Source organism: Arvicanthis niloticus, chromosome 14 (genome assembly GCF_011762505.2).
Source record: "Arvicanthis niloticus isolate mArvNil1 chromosome 14, mArvNil1.pat.X, whole genome shotgun sequence".
NCBI lineage: Eukaryota > Metazoa > Chordata > Mammalia > Rodentia > Muridae > Arvicanthis > Arvicanthis niloticus.
In genome coordinates, this window is record NC_047671.1 from 37975926 (window position 1) to 37997048 (window position 21123).

At 39.9% G+C, this 21123-nt stretch overlaps 1 protein-coding gene across 1 annotated transcript in view; it reads right to left on the minus strand.

Moving 5' to 3' along the window:
* Positions 1-21123, minus strand: part of Hsd17b4 (hydroxysteroid 17-beta dehydrogenase 4) — a 70825-nt gene that overhangs the window by 30390 nt on the left and 19312 nt on the right. The window contains exons 6-13 of the mRNA XM_034518411.2: positions 21035-21081; positions 19095-19179; positions 17363-17550; positions 8818-8909; positions 5962-5986; positions 4141-4269; positions 2252-2352; positions 68-304 (exon numbers count right to left, since the gene is read on the minus strand). Coding sequence (XP_034374302.1) covers positions 68-304; positions 2252-2352; positions 4141-4269; positions 5962-5986; positions 8818-8909; positions 17363-17550; positions 19095-19179; positions 21035-21081 — 904 coding nt within the window. The remainder of the gene's footprint in view (positions 1-67; positions 305-2251; positions 2353-4140; positions 4270-5961; positions 5987-8817; positions 8910-17362; positions 17551-19094; positions 19180-21034; positions 21082-21123) is intronic.

Genomic DNA, 21123 nt, shown 5'->3' on the forward strand with positions numbered 1-21123 from the left:
GTAGGATGAGACATTTATCAACAACATTTAAATAAACAGGAAAAAGCAATATTCTTGGTAGGTATACCTTTGCAAAGTTGATTGACAGCCCAGGAATCTCTGCCAGCCCTCCATTCATCATGGACTTCTGAGCGATAATGACCCCAAAGGTAGGCAAACAGGAGAAGTCAGCACTGCCTTCATAAACAAACTTCAAATCCTTTGGATTTTTGACTGAAGCTCCTACTCCAAGGGCATACATAATACTCTCCAGTTCCGTATACGAAGAAGAAAATGAAGGGAGTTTATGGCCGACAGCCCCCGCCTAAACGAAAACAAGAAACCTATCACCCTCCGCAGCAGCAGCTGCTGGCCCTACTTGAAATCCTAATTGTTAGCTAACAGTATTCTCAGGCTTAAAATCAGACTTCTGGCAGTGACAGACTCCTAGGTCACAAAATACCAGGGGAGTATGTAATAAATTATTTTTTACTTGTCTACTACACTTGTGTTTTTTCCCCTTTTATTGAAAATTGATTTTTTTCCTCAGATAATACATTGTGATTACAGTTTCCTCCCAGTTCCTCCCTACCTCCTCTCCCATTTGGCTCCACACCCTTCCTGTCTCTCATTAGAAAACAAACAGGTTTCTAAGGTAAGTAAGTGTGTGTGTGTGTGTGTGTGTGTGTGTGTGTGTGTGTGTGTGTGTGTGTGAAATATGATAAAAATAAACTAACAGATCAGAATAAGTCAGAACAAACAGAAGAAATAGGCCCAAGAAACAGATATAGACACAGAGACCCACTCATTCACATACTCAAGAATCCCTTACTAAACTGGAAACCATAATATACACGCAAAGGACCTATAAGCTAAATAGAGAGAAATATACATACGTACGTAGATAGTATAAAATAAAGGTGTGTATGTATATATTATTGAAGTAAACATAGATATAGATCTATGTATCCTGGCCGGACAACACAGGCAGCTAACAGTACACTGAACATGTCACAGAGCTAGAGCTCTCCTGTTACTGTTCCTAACTCAGTGACAAGCATCTCACTGGTAACCACATCAGCATTTTTTAATATTATCAATGATTTTCCTCAAAAGATCTGGTGGGCAAAAAAAAAAAAAGGAAAAGAACCATTAAAATAAACATTCTTTCCCAAAAACTTAGAAAAATCATTACTGAAGGAAGGTTACTGGTGGCAAAGAAGAAAGACACTTGGAAAACTGAAGAAAAACAACAAGAGAAAGTTATATTTCAATAGTCAGCTTCTGTTTGTTCATTCTACCTACATCCTATCTATATATTTTACAATAAATCACCCATTTATCTTTTAACTAGTAAGTTAAGAATAATTTTGTTAAAATGTTTTGGAATTGTTTAGATTTCAAAATATCTTAACTCAGGCATTTCAGCACAGAGGCCTCCACGCTCTCTGGTTGGCAGGAGAACGAGGAACGTGACCAGGAACCTGTAGCACAGACTGCCCACCAGCCATTGGTGCCACCCCCCACCCAAATCTGTCCAAAAGTTCAAATCTATTTCAAAAGTATTTAAAGTGAGCCATGAAGAGATAAAGAAGGTGACATGGACAGCACACATAGACACTAGACACTGCGTCATCTCAGGTCCGAGTCAGCAGTAGCAGAGTTAACAGCTTTCTGTTCCCTCTCCCACCCAGTTTCTCCCAGGTTACTTTTCAAATAGCAAGGAGCATGTGGGCTAGTCAACACATCAATCTGGCAACTACCTTGATTCATCTTAACCCCAAAGAAACACTATCAAAACTTACATGTAAAACTACAACCCTGAAAACAGAGAAAGCTTTCAGCTTCTGTACCTATTACCAATGCCAAAAGCAGAAGGTGAGCTGGTACATTCTGCTCCCACACTCCCACACTAAGGAGAGCTTTAGAAAACAATACTCAAAACCCTTCTCTCCTTGCAAGACAGCTCCCCACCAAAGCAAAAAAAAACATGGTACAGCCCAGAAAAATCTCAGAAAGAAAGTTGAAAAGATGAATAGAGTTATCTGGACAGCTGCAGAGTTGACTTCAAGCTACATGCTCACGTGAGCATCGTGAATTCCTTACATGTCAACTGAGCCTATTCCAAAGACAATCATAACGGATTCCAAACACACACCACTGATTTTCTCCATGATAAACTATAGAGTAACTACCTCCAAAAGGCTACAGGGGTGGAAGGAAGGAGGGAGAAAGGAAGGGAGAAAGGTGAGCTGCAGGCACTTCTACTTACAAATCCTGACGTAGCTGCAGGTGCCGCATGACTGGTATGATTTGGTGAAATTCCTTCTGAATCTATTTTATGTAAAACTTCAATTATACCACCTGTTGATTCTATGATTAAAAAGATAAGAAAAGACAGAGCTTTACTATAAAGCCTGAGTTAGAAAACTGCAATATGCTAGAGAGGAGCTCCCACACACGTCTGACCCTCCCACTCCAGTGGACAGCCTCATAGCCCTGCTTACCAACCTACGTGGGTTACTTAAAAAAACAAGAGGACTTGAAGTTGAGGCTGGAGAAGGGAGAGAGAACAGAAGGTGATCTGGGAGCAATCAGAGGAAGGAGTGCAGTGAATACTATCACAACACATTATATACATATACAACACTTTCAAAGAATAGAAATACTGTATTTTTAAAAGGATACCACATAAACTGGACTGTACTGGGTGGAACAGAGCTTTCCCAGCATGTCTGTGGTCCTGAGTTCCACCCTCAGCATCACAAAAAATAAATACACATAAAAGTCTCTGCATCAAAAGAGCTTAACATTCGACTAATAAGCCATACATCGAAAACAAGAGCAGTAAGGAACCGTTACCACTAGGCATTTACGTGGTAGGAATTCAGCTAACACAAAAGCAACATAGCCCAGAATATCTGGGAATACCTTGCTGAATATTTGGGGTCTGAATTTTTCTAAAGAAGTCCTAAAATAATGAGGAGGTGAAAAAGGAGGAGGAAGACAGAAAAGAGAACAGCAAAAACAATGTGCTGAACCAATGTACATCTATAACTAACCAGAGATGAGGGCACTTTCAGGGCAACAGCAAAAACTGCGTCAGATTAAGAGCATGTGGGGAGGGACCAGGGACCGGAGAGCTAGCTCAGAGGTTAAGAGTGCACACTGCTCTTCCAAAGGGCCTGACTTCAGTCCCCAGCACCCTCCCTGGGGAGTTCACAACTCCAGCACCACGATACATGATGTCCTCTTCTGAACTCCACAGAAAACTGCCCTCACATGTACATACCCACACATAAACACACACAGTTAAAAGTAAATGTAAAAATAAAAAGGGTGTATGGCTAGAAAAAATAAGACTCTGAAACCAACTAGCATTTGGGGAGAAGATGCATGTAGCACAAATGAGTACACAGCCCAGAGCCATCCATCCACCAGACACACCAGCCAAACACACAGGACTAAGAAACACTTCGAGAGCAAACTGGCTGAGGAGCAACACTCTTCAGTATGAAGAGTCCTAGCTGACGAGGTCCACTCTGCTGCTAAGAACTGTAACGCTAGATACTGGCTCTGGTTGCCTCAGGGGCGAGAGAATCCTCTCTTATAAAAAGTAATGCTATGTAACCTTGCTTCTTAACGTAAAACTATTGTTTGAATAAAGATGCTGACAGCCTATAGCTGGGCAGAAGAGAGGTAGGTGGGGATTCAATTCCAGGACTTAGGGTCTGAGGAGGACTACGATGAAAGAGAAGAGAAGGCAGAGGGAGAAGATGCCAAGGGGTAGACGAGTCTTGAAAACATGACCATGCGAGCTGGCCAACTGGAGTTAAGAGCTGCCCAGATGAAATATATGTTATAACTTGGGGTTATTGGCAGAGAAGAAGGTATAGTGTCTTAGAGGGTTGATATCTGCCCAGCTCCAGAGCATTAAAGGCTTACTATAAATATAAAAGTTGTGCATCTTTTCTCAGGGAACTAAATAATCAAAGGTGGGGTGAAAACCCCTGACTAAGAATAAATGCTTACTACAACAGAAACTATGTTCCCAACACCATGGGTCACCATCACCATAATAGAAACAGATGAAACTGCGAAAAGAGAAGACAGTCTGTCACCTCTGCTCCCTGATCAGGACCAAATAGCTCGGGACTCTACCTTGAATGGTCTGCGGCTTGCTGGCATTGCTGAAGTCACAGATCTTCTCCCAGTTGTCCCTCACTGCCTCGGGAGTCATGGGCTGATTCCGCTTTCTGACGATGGCTCCTAGAGTCCTCTCCCAGCGCACTAGTCATAGAAAGAAAACGTGAGACTGAACACATACCGTAAAGACAGAACATAAAATGCTCAAGAGCCCATCTTCAAGATAAAGGAAAATCACAGAGAAAGGAAGACATTGTTCTCTAAAACACCCATTAGCAGAAATGTCAGTCTGTAGAGAAAGATCTGCAGGGGAAGGTAGAGGAAAGTGAACAGGAGCACAGTGTAAGGACATAAATGTTGAGACTGCGGTAGTGAAGCCTACCACTCCCTAGGCTAAGTAACCCACACCAAGTTAAATGACACAGAATTAAATCACATTTAAAATAAGCTTAAAAATATAAATGTGAAGCTGAAGAGAGAACTTCCCTAACTCTGTCAGGAACTACTAACGGCAGAGTCTCTTGCTAAATCTAAAAACCAAGACACATGTGGTCATGCCAAAAGGCTCAGCTTACAACCACAGATCACTCAGCAGAGGACACTTCCCTCTCCTTGGGTATAGATGAAGACTGGCAGACAAAGCTCTGCTGCTGTGACCTGAGAACTGGAAGTGACAGCAAGCAGAGATTACAAACCTGTCACAAACCCTGTACTACCTGGCCACCACTCTCAGCTCACCCTCCTTTCCCACAGCCCCACCAGAGCCACACAGGTCACAGAAGTACTGCTGTTCTTGAGTTCTCTTAGAGATTTAACACTGTTTTCTTTTTTTTTTTTAATATCCCATAGGAATAACTAACTAGTAATAACATTTAAATATGATGGCAGAACACTAGTGACCATTCAAAATAAGACATCTTAAAGAAATGAAAAAGATAACAGTTCCTAGACTTTTCCTGCTGTAAAAGTGTCCATGTATAGCTGTTACTGCGACACTTATCTTGATATTTTAAATGGGCATCATTAAGATACTCAAACTGAGAAATATAAGTCGCTTTATGTTTAACTAAACTCGAGTCACTGATGCATATATCGTATATATAGTTACAATGTGTGTACCAATGTACTTCAGTGATATCAGTCTTCTAAAAAATTCAATTACTAACAGACAACTAAAAGTGAGCTGAGATCCTGAATTTTTCACATTTTTTAATGTTATATAGCAACTACCATATTTGGAGCTCAGAAGGTTCAAGAGATGAAAGATCAAAAGAGTGAAGCCAAATAAATTCACTGTGGTGGGGGACAAATTCTACAGCTCAGCTGCAGCCCTGTTCTCATTCTCTCGTGCGCTCTCTCTCTCGCTCTCTCTCTCTCTCTCTCTCTCTCTCTCTCTCTCTCTTTCTCTCTCTCCTGACATCTTACACATCTTACAGTCTAAAAAGAAGAGAATTACACGAGAGAATTGGAGAAGCTGCCAGTCCGTCTAGAACAAGCTCCTCCCATCTTTCAGGCAGTTCCCTCCCACTCACTATTCTGATGAAAGAGCATGTGGGAAGCCAGGGCCACTGGAAGATAAATGTCAACGAAACAGAGAGCACAGTATCTGAAGAGAGGAGGATAAGCCAAGTGCAAACTATAGGAACAGCACAGGTCTTTAATAGTACTAGAGGCCTGCATGATAATTCCCATGCTGTAGTACCCTTTGCTGGACCAAGTACTCAAGTCTGCGTAAGTATACACTAGTGATTATGCATTTGACAAGCTCCATCTCTAATGGCTAGTCAGGCTATAAAAGCAAAGTCCATCACAATCCAAAACCCAACAGAGACTTACATTTTCCAATCCATCCTGCTCCAACCTAACAAAGGGAAGGAAAAAGACATATCATCTAGTGTAAATCATTACGGGAACGTCTTAGTTATGAGGAGTACAGGACGATGGTTGATGAAAATGAGGTGTTACAGGTCTGCACAAACCCCCTGGCTCCGCCCCTTGCTGATGCTGATGGCATCAAAGCAGCAGGCAAAGCCATGGGGCTTCATGAGGCTGAGGTAAGGCAAAGGATCACGTTCTAATTTTCACAGGAAATGATAATGTGTTTTATTTCTGCAATATTATAGAAATCGTTCAAGCAAACCTTAAAGGGGATGGTATCTGATTAAAGAAACTCATCCTTCTTACAAACTACTGGCCAGACCGTATTGGAATTTCACATGCATAACAGAAGAAACTCACCACAGCAGACACAGTAGTGGTCTAGGTCCAACAGTATGACTTCTCATCCACATGTGCCTTTACTATGCTCATGCCCTTTTAATACATCCAATTAATGGTGGGTTAATCAGCCGTGGCTGTGACCACAGGCAAGGGCAAAGGGAAACTGGGGAAAGAGGCAAATTCTCAGAAGGCAACTGAAAATTTCCTAACACTGGCCTTTCAATGAGCAATCCTCAAACTATTTGTCACTGGTTATGTAAAAACAAACCAGCACAGGCCACTTTTCTAACTGACCCAAAGCTTGACACTAAGCAACAAGTAAGGCTAGCTATTTCCTCCTATCTAAAACATACATTCTCTATTAGGGGCCACATGGAACCACCTAAACTGACCCAAAGTCAAAGCTGGAAGCTGCTTCTTTGTTTGTTCCCAGCTGACGTGACTTGCTATCCTTACAGACTGTATGTTATTTCCTGACTTCCATCTCAGTAAAATCTTTCCAAACCTTTCCTCTGGTTTCCCTTTAGTTCTCTGGACGGTGATCAAGGGTCAGCATCTCCAACCTTGAACCACATCACCTGACTGAGATGTTCCTCCAGCTGTTTCTAACAGCATCACCTTTAGCCATGTGGGCAAAGTAACACACTACAGACTCTTCTCATGGCCAAAGCAACTACACCCACTGAACTAATCTGCAACTACCACTAACAACTCCAGAAATCCAACAGAACTTTGCAAAGCAGACTTAGGGCTCAGTGGTTAAAAGCACTAGCTGCTCTTCCAGAGGCTCTGAGTTCAATTCTCAGCAATTCTATGGTGGCTCACAACCATCTATAAGGGAATCTGATGCCCTCTTCTGGCCTGCAGATGTATATGTAGTAGAACACTAATACATTAAATTTTTTAAAAAAGTCCACAAGATAATAAAAGAAAATAACAACGTTAAGACTTTATATGTATGCATGATCTTAGCTGTATGGCAGTAGAGATGAGAATGTATATAAAGGTCCACCTAAAGGAAGAATCTATGTAAAATGCACATCTAATAATAAACTGAAAGGAGACATTTAAAAAAATATTAATAGTAGTTCTCTGAATAGTAATGTGTGGTTTTTATGTTCTACTATTCACATTCCTGTGTATTTAAGATTTCCACAAAGATGGCATATTAGCTTGTGTGGTTAATAATTTAACTATAAAGAAGTAAGTAATATTTTTGTTCCTAATTGGGTAAAACGAGGTCAGACCAAATTTCAAACTGTAAGTGACTCAATATTATTACATTTTTTTCTATTCTGTGAAATTAAGGGTGCAAAGTTCTTTCTGCATCTAATTTTTATAATTCACACTCAATGGTCTGATTAGAAAGGTGGAAGCACATAGCTTTGCTCAAATATATAGAGAGACCTGTTTTTCTTTAGTTATCATCAGCTTTTAATTCAAATCAAATTAGCTAATAACATATTACTTCAAACTGAAGGAGCATTTTTTTGCTAAGAAATATTTTCAATGTTATAGTCTATATACAAAAGGTTCATTATTGGCAAAATTTCAAAAATGGGGTAGAGTGAGGTCTAATATACAACACTTTAGGCTAAAAGAAAAAAATCAAACAGAAATGGATATGCAAAAATACGTAAATTAGCTGAGGTGTGACACAAGGCCTCAAATTCAATCCCCAGTAGAACACATGATTCCAACAAATGGTGGAACTGTATTACGTAGCTTTTGTTTTACAATGGACATTGAAAGCTTTACAAGAGGGAGAAACACTTTCTGCTGAATTTAAAATAAACAAGGTGTATTTATTGATCTGTCACAAGTCAAACATAATATCTACTATATTTATAATTAAAGTTGCAAGAAGGAAACATTAGGCTCCCATGCCAAGGGTTTTTAATGATCTGTAGTTGTCACCAAGACCCCAAGAAAACATAAGCCCTGGGGCATTAATTTACAGTCACCCTGCAAGACAGCAAGTATGGGCCAAACATTCAAATTCTGGCCTACCTGAATCTAAACACCTGCTTTATCATTCAGCTTTTTAAATCAATAAGACTTTCTATATCTTACTAAACACATCAAATCAGCCACATTGCATTTAGAAAAAAAGTATTAAAAATGGACCACAACAAAAAAAGAGTTTGTAATGATGTCACTTTCTACAAAGACACAGATCTACATTTGTTTAAAACAAGGTCCTGCTGTATAGCCCGAGTAGAACCAAACTCCCGTCCTGCTCCCTCAGCCTGCAGAGTGCTGGGATAACAGTGTATACCTCCTTCCCTGGTTTAACACTTGTTCCATAATAACATATACAAAAACATTTTACAAATCAAGTGATGCAACCAGTACAGACCTTTCCAAATACAGCATTGGGACAGACTGATGCACAATCTGTTTAAAGTTTAATTAGAGAAACAATGCTTTAAACATTGTTTAAACATTGACAGCAACAAAGTTTCAAAATACCTCAAATAAGCTGCCATTCTCCTCACAGCTCTCATGGCAAAGCCACAGCACCAGAGGGGCCACATACTCCGGCTTCAGGGCTTCAACAAGATCTGAAACAAAGACAAGAGCAGCCATAACCAGGAGCGCACATACAGGCTTCACAAATCATTTCACCCTCTGGAAACATTTTACATAAATAACCAAAGACTTTTAAAATAAATGTGAACAACATTACATACAATTAAGCTTAAACTGTTTCATCACAGCTAAGAAAACCTAACATACTCTCAAGTTTCTGCAATCACAGGGTCACATGTGCCTTTTAATGATGGGTAGCATATATTCACTGAAAAAAATTACCAAAGCTGCCTGGGAAAGAACTGGTGAGCAAAACAATATAAAACTTGACAATCTTAGGTAGCACTCATTCTCAAAATTATTTTACTCTGCCCGCTGGCTGTTTAATAAGCATCCAGGAAACTAGGAAACATCCTTGGCAAGTGTAAGCGCAGAGAATGACTGGGCTGGAACGTTCTGCTGGACTGAAGACTGCAAACTGTAAGAATGCTCTCCCACTGCACTCTGTGAGCATCCTGTTAGTGCAGAAACGAACTGTTACTCAAGGCAAGCGAAGACCGGGACTACAGCGTTGGCTCTGCTGTGCAGCAAACTTAGGAATGTGAGCATATGGCTCGACTCCCCCTCCTGGATCTTCGTCAGTAAGCTGGTAATTTAAAGTACTTTCCACCTATGGTACTTAGATGTTCCAAGTGCAAATGAGACATGACTATATCCTACAGTATGTTATTTGTTTATAATATCTTATAATTGTACCTCACGGATAGTTACACGCAAATTTTAATTGATATAGCCAAATACAATTATACTCTGATGAAAATTTTGATATAAATCTAATTGCATACTATATGCACTTTTGCTCATCAATCTTTGCCTAGGCAACTCTATTTTTCTCCTGAAAAACTGTTTGTTGCTCAAGCACCAAGGATACAATTATTACAAAAGACAGTTAAAGGAATCCTAAACATAGAAAAGGAAGAAATTCTCCACCCAGAGAACATAGGAAAGAAACGGCATGGCAGGAACAAGAGGTGAACAAAGGACTAAGAAAGAGCCCATGGTGCCAGGGCTGTAAACCAGCAAACCCTGGCTGATGACATGGAGATGGAGGAGGAGGAGGAGGAGGAGGAGGAGGAGGAGGAGGAGGAGGAGGAGGAAGAGGAGGAGGAAGAAGAGGAGGAGGGGAGAAAGAGGAGGAGGAGGAAGAGGAGGAAGAAGAGGAAGAGGAGGGGGAGGAGTAGGAGGAGGGGGGAGGAAGAGGAGGAGGACAACAAGAAGTGGAGAAGACATGAGCAAGAGTCCAACAAACAGAACAGTGAAATAACAAAATTAAAAAACTTCTCTCAGTAATAATCCAAAATGTAAATGCTCAACTTTCTGATTAAAATATGCAGATTTGCAGACTGGGTTTTAAAACAGGGTGCTTCATTTGTTGTCTCTATGAGATAAATACATTTTACTGGCAAAGACACACACTGCAAAATGCTGAAGAAACAATGAATGTCAACTTACCAAGCAAGCAAAAGCTAAACATACAGCACTGTGTGTTGTATGTTACAATAACATACAAGTAAACTTCAATCCAAAGGTAGACAGAAGAGCAAAGCCAGTCTAACTATGTAGTAATATGCTGATATTACTAACAGACAACCCATGAAGAACATGGAACAGAGAGACAACTCTAAAGTGCTTGTTGCTCGAATGTGAGGTTTGGATCCCCCAAAACCCACACAAATGCCAGGTGGGTGTGGCACCCTGCCTGTTCTAGCCTCTGGAGACAGTGACAGAAGATGCCAGAACAAGTCAGCCAGACAGACTAGCTATACTGAGACGCTCTTGATTTGACTGAGGGACACTGCCTCACTGTATAAGATGTACAGAGATCACTCAACACAGGGTCTTCACATGCACATAAAATGCACGCATGCACCCACAGGCACACATACACAAACAAAAACCACAAAAAAACTGAAAAGAAACTGAAGACCTGGTATCTACATCTAAAACAAAGAATAAACACAGCAACCAACAGTATAAAAACAAAAGCTCACAAAAAGCCCAATTTACTTGTTTTTATTGCCAAAATATCATGTTCAGAATCCAACAAAAATTGAAAGTCGTGCTAAAAGGCAACAAAGAGCCAGGTTCAAACACAGTGGAGATTTGGGAATTATCAAATTGGGAGATTAAAACAACTAATTAATATGTTATAGGCTCTAATAAAAAAGGAACAATATATAAAAACAGATTGATACCAAGTGCACAGGTGGAAAATGTAGAAGCAAAAGAAAATAAGCCAGTTGAAGAAATGATGCATCACATGCTCTCTCTCACCAGAGGCAGGAAGATCCACCCCAAATCTGAGCCACACCTTCTGGTGGCAGCCCACATAAAAGGGCATAGAAGAAGAAAGCTTTTACTTTTGCCTACTTGCCCTTACTCTCACTGGCAAGTTCATCTATCCTGCTGCTGAGGCACTCCTTTGCTGGTGTTAGAACCCACTTCTTTAGGATTATGACACAAACTGAGACAGGCAGCCTTGTAGGCTGAACACTTCTGGATTCATGGCTTTCCATGAGGAAACAGTCATTGTTGGGCTAGCTGGACTACAGACTGTAAGTCATCCTAATAAATCCATATATGTATGTGAATATGTGTGAGTATGTGTGAATATATGTATATATGTATATATATATATATGTGCATGCATAGATGTATGTATATATTAGTATATATGTGTTTATATATTAGTGTGTATATACATACACATGCACACATACACACACATATATATAATTGATTATATTGATAATTGAATAGAATTGATAATATATAGTATATACATCATATATACTATATATTATCAATTCTATATTATCATATATATATATATAAATTTTATTCTTCCAGAAAACTCTAATATACCAAAGAGCCCACAGGACCTCTTAGTGAAATATGTAGTACTGAAAAAAAAATGCCTCCAACCTAAATGCCAATAAAATAAACCTTCAAAAGTAAATTTAGAGAGGCAGATCTATGAGTTCAAGGCCAGTCTGGTCTACAGAGGGAATTGCAAGACAGCCAGGACTACACACAGAAACCCTGTCTCAAAAAACAAATAGAAAAAATTTAGAATTAGAATTGGATATCTGCAAATGGATCCATATTTACCACCTTTCACAAAACTCAAGTCCAAGTGGATTAAAGACCTCAACATAAAACCAGGTGCAATGACCTTATAGAAGAGAAAATGTCTTGAACTCATTGACAGAGGAGACAACTTCCTGAGCCCATAGCACAGGCACTAAGATTGACAATTAATAAAGGACCTCATAAAACTGAAAAGCTTCAGTAAGGTAAAAAACACCATAAAAAGAACAAAATGGCAGCCTATAGAATGGGAAAAGATCTTCACCAACACCACATCCAACAGAGGGCTAATATCCAAAGTATCTAAAGAACTCAAGAAACTAAACATAAAAAAAAAAAAAAAACAAATGTAATTCAATTTAAAAATGGTATACATATCTTACACCATATCTTAGAATTCTTACTAGGGGAATCTCAAATTAGCTGAAAAACACTTCAAGAGATGTTCAACATCCTTAGCCATCAGGGGAGAGCAACTCAGAATGACTTTGAGACTCCCATACTTGTACAGCCACTATGGAAATCAATATGGAGGTTCCTCAGAAAATTGGGAAATGATCTATCTCAAAACCCAACTATAACATTCCAGGACATAAATCCAACAAATATTCTACCATACCACAAGGACACTTGCTCAACAATGTTCATACCATCTTTATTCATAATAGCCAGAAACTGGCTATTATGGGCACTGAGATGTCCCTCAATGCAAGAATAAAGAAAATGTGGTACATTACAATGGAGTATTACACAGTTGTTTAAAAAGTTAATCACAAAATTTGCAGGCAAATGGATGACACTTGAAAAAAATCATGCTGAGTGAGGTAACCCAGACCCAGAAAGGCAAACATGGTATGTACTCACTTATAAGCAGGTATTAGCTGTTAAGAAAAGGATAATCACACTACAATCCGCAGACCCAGAGAGGCTAAGCAACATGAGGGTCCTGGTCGAAGAGGGGGATGGATCTCCCTGGGAAGGGAAAATTGAATAGATTTTGCAGGTGGACTAGGAGCAGGTGGTGACTGATGGAAACAGGGGGGATTGGGTGGCAAAGGATGGAGGGAGACAGTATGAGGAGAGACGAGAGACGACTGGACTTGGGGGAGGGAACCTAGTGCAGTTGAAATGTCCTACAATCTTTGAAGGTGATGGAGGATACAGAGCCTGAATGGACCATCTTTGCAACCAGGCAAGGCTTCCAGTAGTAGGACTGAGACACCAACCCAGCCACAAAACCTTCAGTCTATAACCTGTCCTGCCTGCAAGCTGTACTGGGGCAATGGTGTCTCAGAACTTGTGGGAGTGGCCAACCAATGACTAGTCTAACTTGAGGCTCATTCCACAAGACAGAATCCATGCCTGACCCTGCCCAGATGGCAGGAACCAGAAGCTGGATGGCTCAGAGACCTAGAATAGAACCAAACACATCTGGCCAGAAAAAAGTCAATGAAATGATTCCTAATGGTATTCTGATATAGCCATAGATCCGTGCCTAAACCAATTGTCATTAGCTGATGGGATCAGATGCAGAAACCCATAGCCAAACATTAGGTGGAACCCAAGGAAACCTGTGTGAAAGAGAGGAAGAACATATTGTGGGAGGCAGAGGGATGGAGGACACCAGGAGAACATGGCCCACAGAATCAACTAAGCAGGGCTCATGGGAGATCAGAGACTGAAGTGACAATACGGAGCCTGCATGGGTTTGTGCCATGCCCTCTGCTTATATGGTTGTATAGCTTGGGATTTTTATGGGACATGTAATAGTGGAAGTGGGGGGTGTCTGACTCTTTTACCTGCTCTTGGGACCCTTTTTCTCCTCCTGGGTTGTCTCATCCAGACTTGTGCCTAGTCTTACTGTAACTTGTTATATGATGTTTGGTTGATATCCCTGGGAGGCCCGCTGAAGGCAAATGGAGGAGGAGTGGATCTGGGGGAGGGGCCGAGAGGCGTGGAGGGAGAGAAAACTGTGGTTGGGAAGAAATGTATGAGAGAAGATTAGGTAAAAAGAAAAAAAATCTAAGTAAAAAAAAAAAAAAACAAGCAAACAAGAGTAGGAGGCAAGCCACACATGGTGGCAAAAGATGTTTCCAAAATACACAAATACTTAAAACCCAAAAAAGGAACCAATCAAGCTAAGAATGAAGGTGCAGACATTCAGGAGGTGGAGGCAAGCTGTCAAGTGTGAAGCCAGTTTAGGCTACAAAGCAGATCCTATCTGGTGACCTTAGTTTAATCCACAGAACCAGGCAAGGGTGGAATAAAAAAAGCAATGTCACAGTTAAACTCTGACCTCCATGTGCATCGGATAACATGTACCCATACGAAAACACCATGGGCACACCCAGAATCAAAATAAATCGTAATCTAATAGATACTTCAGCGAAGGATTGGTGCGACAACATAGGAAAATGCCCAGCATCACGTGTCATCAAGGGGTCTCGAATTAAAACAGTAACGTTGTATCACTAGATAACTATTAAAAAGACTAAGATTCTATTTTGATTTGCCAAATGCTAGCATGATATAGCACAGAAATTCTGAATCAGTGCTGGTGGAAATACAAATGATGAAGACATTGTGAAAGACTATTCAGTAGTTTCTTACACAGATTGCAGTCTTACAAACAATCCAACAATCACATTTCTTAGTATTTTCTCAAAAACTAGAAATTTATGTCCAGGTTAACCTATGAATTAAGGGACTATAGCAAATTCACGGCTTTGAGTTTATTGTTAGGAGGTTTCCCATATTTTATTTAGAAATAGCTGAGAGGAGTTAACAGACAACAGTCCAGGTTACCTTACATGGATAGTTGGTTTTCAAAACGTCAGAAGTCCATAGAATTGACGTTACAAATATTTATATATTAATGTCCATTCTGATTAGAGACCTGTCTGCTCCTGACAGATTCCTGTATTGGATTCTAAGAAGAAATTGAGCATCCTTGGAGTTCCTCCAGTTGTGTGGTGACAGCCACTAGGCAAGAATTGCCTCTTTCCATCTACAGACAAATTACTGTCCAGAAAAGGACACACATGCAGAATAGTCGACTGATTATATCTGCCTAGACAGAGTAATCAGCCCTTAATAATCCTGCATCACTAAGGTCTGTCAGATGACTCTGGGCCAGAAGGCTGAAGATTTGATGCTCCAAAGTTCAGTAGTATAGGGGCTTTTCAGGTGTGTTTAGTACTTCCCATAACTTCAGTTAACTCAGTCATTCTGGATTTCTGACAGGGTTGAAGACCTATAGTCTCATAGTCAACCCTGGCTATTTACTTTGAGAGAAAAGATCTGAGTAGATGGTTTTCAGCTGACATTCATTCTAAAGCCAAAAAAAAAAAAAAAAAAAAAAAAAAAAAAAAAAGCCAGGATCAAAAGTAAGTGTTTTAGTTAGAAGAGATGACAGAGGTTCTGGTTAGTCAACAAAATGATAAACTGGGTATTAGGACTATCTTGTACCTCACTGGTACAATTAGGAATAAGTATGCTCTAACTGTATTTTGAGAGAAAAGTTTTACTTTAACAGGAAGAGTGACACGTAGGAGGAGCTAAGTGGGAAGGAGTACTGAGAGGAGGAGATGGAGTAAGGAGAGAAGATGAAGAAGAGGAGAAGCTAGGTGATGAGAGAGAGAAAGAGAGAGGGGGCATGGAGGCACATGTTCACAGGTCTCCACCAGTCAAAGATAGTTTTTATATCTAGGTTGGGTATTGGGTTATGCTTCTGATTGAGCATTACCAAGCTTATAAATCCTTTGATTAACATTTTTTAAAAAATTGTATAAAAGCAAAAAGGAAAGGGGGGGCATGGGATAGGGGTTTTCTAGGGAGGGGAAAAGGGGAAAGGGGATGGCATCTGAAATGTAAATAAAATAAAATAAATAAATAAAATTTTAAAAAAAAGAAAAAGAAAAGAAATTTATGTCCATATGAAACTTAGATGTGAATTACTGGTAGCTATCTTTGTAGGGTTTCTATTCCTGAGATAAAAAAAAAAAATGACCAAAAGATATCTGGGGAGGAAAGGGTTTATCTCATCCTCTAGGGAACGCAAGGCAGGAGCTCATGGCAGAAACCTTGTAGCAGGAACTGATACAGAGGCCACGGAGGAGCACTTCTCCCTGGCTTGTTCCTCATGGCTTGTTTACCCTGCTTTCTTATATCATCCAGAACAACCTGCCCAGGGTGGCACCACATGACGTGCCTAAAAGCATCAATCTAATCATTAACCAAGAAATGCCCTACAAGCCAATGTGGTGGGGGGCATTTTCTCAGTTGAGTTTCTCTCTCCCCAAACTGACTCTAGCCTGTGCCAAATTAACATAAAAACTCTCTAGCACAGTGGCTTTACTACAACAATAAAACAAGACAAAAAGACAACAGAAGCAACCAAGATGCCCTTATAGGTAAGTTAATAAACGAACAGTGGTGCCCCACACCGTGGACTACATCCAAACAATACACAGGTTTCCCCATCCAGAAGGAAAGGGGAAGGAGTACGTGCGGCACTGGTGAGCTCTGTACGATTCTGTAAGAGTGGACACACGAGGGTATGCATCTGTAAGAAGTCTTACATAGGACAAGGTGAGTCCTAATGCAACTACAAACCTTGGATAACACAATAAATCAGTATCAGCTCATCAGTTATAACAAGACAGCATGGATGTTCATAGAACCCAGGAAAGAAACATGCATGAGAACTCTAGACTCTAACCAATTTTCCTATAAAGCAAAACTGCTCCCAAAAAAGTACATTACATTCTATATTTGTGCTATGCATTTCATATTGTACTTTATATGATCTATATAAATAATCTATTATTATAAATAATTGTGTTGTACTTATTATAAAATAGAAAAAAATGCTATTATCCTGTCTACATAAGCATGTGTGGGTATATCTATGTAGAGAAAAGGGATGAAAGTTTACTTCCAAGAAGAAAAATTAATGGCCATTTCCTATAGTTTCCACTGTACTCTTTAAGTTTTTCAACAACAGCCATAAATTACAAAAATGCTCTTGAAATTGGAAAGAAATTTTCTCTTAAGTATTCAGAAAATTAAATTCTTTTGCGAAGCTCCTTCCATACACAGTATGACAGACTCTTAACACACTCACCTTCTGACACACAGTGTGGCAGACTCTAACATACTTACCTTCTGACACACAGTGTGGCAGACTCTAGCACACTCACCTTCCACACACAGTGTGGCGGACTAGCACACTCACCTTCCACTGTGGTAGACTAGCACACTCACCTTCCACACACAGTGTGGCAGACTAGCACACTCACCTTCCACACACAGTGTGGCAGACTAGCACACTCACCTTCTGGCATCACAGTCTCTGTCATCCGTGACCCAGCACTGGGGGCAATGGTGTTACAATGAATGTTGCTCTTCCTGCCTTCAATTGCAAGAGTATTGCAGAGACCCAGAATGCCCAGCTTTGCAGCACCATAATTTGCCTGGCCAAAGTTGCCATATATTCCAGAAGCTGAGGAAGTCATAAGGATTCTGAAAAAACCAACATCGACATCATCTCTCCTGTGTTGCCGACACTGCAACCCTAACTATTCTGATGCTGTGGTGTGGTGCCGTCAAAAGTGACTCTACACCCTGCTTCACTTCTCACGGCTGTGAATCATACAGTTAGAATGATGTCGATATAAAAGTGGTATTTCATAATACAACTACAGGATTTAGTACATAGAAAAAAATCTCTGGTTAGAGCCAAGTAAATTTAAATATAACAATATTAATATACTATCTACCAAAAACAATATTTATAAACACAAACTAGCAACATGTAAGTTAATGTTTAGCAAGAAATATTAGGTCAAACAGTTGTAATTCTTCAGTGGTCATCACTTTGCTGCTCCATTTCTGGATAATAGTAAACACCATCATATAAGCTGACACAATCTCACTCCACTTAGAACAACAAAATAAATCACATCGTTTTCTTTCAGAACTGTCAAGATCAAGATAAAATAAGAGTCTCAAAAAAAAATCAGCATCATTAACAATTTGCCTCTACAACCGTGTGAAACCTAAACTTCAGGGCTGACCCTGACACACAGAGGACAGAATAAATGTAAATACAAACAGGTTACACTTTTGCAGCGACAGAGAACTCCTGATCCCAAACACTTTACAAAGACTAGCCTGTGCTAGCATGAGAAGAAATGGCCACTCATCTCTCTGTCCATCTGGCTGCTGGGCACAGCAAATAACAACCTTCAGTGCTTACACTGCTTTCTGAAGTTGTTGTATAGTAGTTTCCTACAAAATTAAAATCTTCTGTCTTGGGATGAAATTCATGAAGCCACAGGATGATTACAAGGGTCAAACAACAGGATGTTCTAAGGGGATTGCTGTGGGGGAGCCCTTTAAGCTCAGTAGGTAAATTATTCAGACTTCAGAAAGTCCCTGAAACTGACAGGATTCACTAGACCCCTCCTCCCAAAGGGTATATAGGTAGTAAGGACAGCTACTAAAAGACAGTCTCAGCCAAGCTGAGCTGTCTGGAAAAGGCTCAGCTTCACTAAGACACCTAAGAAGATGCTCTCTAATGAGTTAAGCTTCCTGTAGGCTGTACGGTGAGCTCCCAGGGTCCAGTTTTTGTGCACTGTCACCATGCTGGGGGGAATTTTGGTGATGCAGCTGTCTTTGAGTCACTGCTGCTCTGTTTAGTAGGCTCTCATCCACATTCCTGTAACTAACGCCAATAAAGCTCTTGACTTTGTTTTGCTAAGCTGAACTCTGGTGGTGTCTGTACTGTTGACTCTTGTTAGTTTCCCATCTGGGACGAATAGAGATCGATTCACATCTTGTCTCCTCAAGAACAGTGTCACACAAAAAAACGTGATAAAGGCTCATGGGAAATGTATTGATAATGAAAAACATATGGTAAAAGAAAACTACAAAACTGATGAGTGGGTGTGTGCTAAACTGTACTCTAAAGCCTGCACCGGTGTGAGAGTGCTTGCCCCAGCACCATACACCCATGAATAGCACTCTGTGCAAACATCCTCGCTGCTAGCTGCAGCCAACTCTACCTTCCAAATTTCTGCTTCTTCATATGATCCCACGCTGCCCGGGTCACTTGGAAGGAGCCCCGCAAGTGAACTCTATGAATTATATCTGAAAAAGAAATTGTTTTCATTATATGTTTGTCAAAAGTAAGGTGTGTCTTAGAATAAACTTACACAAACATTGTTCATTTTATATGGGGCATTCCTAACCATCTATTCTCACACCCAGATAACCACTTTTGCTTTGGTTATAATTATGCTACCGATCAACAACTCATAGCCATACCTATGAGCTTCTCCTATAACTTATAAAATTATTGTAATCCTTACATTAATCTAAACATGATATTGTATTTAATTATTGCTCACTCAAAATAAAAATGTGCTAATATAACCCAAGAAGGAGACAGTACAGTCTTTTTACATCTCCACTTGCATGTGCATCCAGCAACAAAAACTCACCCAAAGCAACTTGAGACCAACCGCCTTTGAATACAGGTTTGAATCCAAACCTGTAGGGATTTAGCTTACCTGGCAAAGTGCTTGTCACACAAGCATAAGAACCTGGGTTAGAGTCCCAGAAGCCATGTGAAAACTTTAAGCATGGTAGCAAATGCTACATGAAATCCCAGTGCTGGTGAGGCAAAGACAGCTACCTGGGACTTCCTAACCAACAAATCTAGCCCAACTAGTGAGCTCCAGACCAATAAGAGGCTCTATCTCAAAGGAGGTAGGTGGCATTCCTCAGGACAACAACCTAACCTTGTCTCTGGCATATAAATGTATATGTATACCCATCCCACACATACATGAATTAATGCAGGCATTAAAAACAAATATCTAAATAAATACTCATGAATTTGACGTATATAACTTATACTCAAAGCAACAAATCATAGACCGCACAGCTCATCATCAGGGAGTATCGATAAATACTCTTATCTCTATTTTTGCCAAGATTTTCAAACAAGTTAAACTGTCTGCTTTTAAAGACTTCAATGCAGTGAGTGGACCACCTGAAGAACACTTTACAAAACAACCCTGGATTAAGAGCTGTCCCATTTTTTACCATTCTTACTCATTTGGTTTCATTCTGGAATTCAAAAAAAAAAAAAAAAAAAAAAAAAAGTTTCCATACAAATACTAGATGAAAGTCAGGGTAAATGCCAACTAAGACAGGACGAAGGGCTGATAAGGAATGGGGGACTGGGTAGGATGGAGTCCCATCGATGAGATCTCTGTTCTCCGGCTTCCTATCCCAGCTGTCCCAAGGAAGAATTAAAAGCTTTCCTTTGCTTAATTCTCAGGTACCAGGACATTGTACCTCTACCAAAAGTTCTAGGGACAGAAACTGAACTTCATCTTAGCAATGATGTAATTATCCCACCTCAGCAGCTGTGCTGCCACTCTCTCAGCCACTGGTCTGCTTACTTTTGATGACCGTAAACAGAAACAAAAGAAAAATAAATGTAATGGGCTTTCACAGTAACATAAACTCAACCTTTACAATACGGGGAAGGAAAATGAAAAATAGTTCCTATTTATTGAAAGCTTCAGATTAACATCCAGGTTTTAGTCTACCCTCTTCTTAAGGCCTTTGTTTTTAATTTGTAGTGCCCTGGGCTGTTCTATATCCTGTTCTTCTCGTGGGGAAAACACACACACACACACACACACACACACACACACACACACGCAGAGACAGAGTTAGATAAAACATGGTAAAAGCTACTAGAAAGAGTTAATACTAAGAAACAAAACTGTTTTCGGTAACTTTCACAAATGACTATTTTTTAACAAATGTTTAAAAATAGGATACTTCTAACTATATAAATCATTTTCAATAGTTAACTCATTTATATTAACAGTAGCAAATACAAAGTATTTCCTTAATAGCATATTCACTAAGTATTAAAAGACAAAATAGATAGTTACACTCCAAAGGAGCAAGAAAAACATCTTACCCCAGTCTTCATCACTTATCCTGGAGAAGGAACGGTCCCTCAGGATTCTAAAATATTGATAATACAGAATGGTCAGAGTGAAAGAGAAA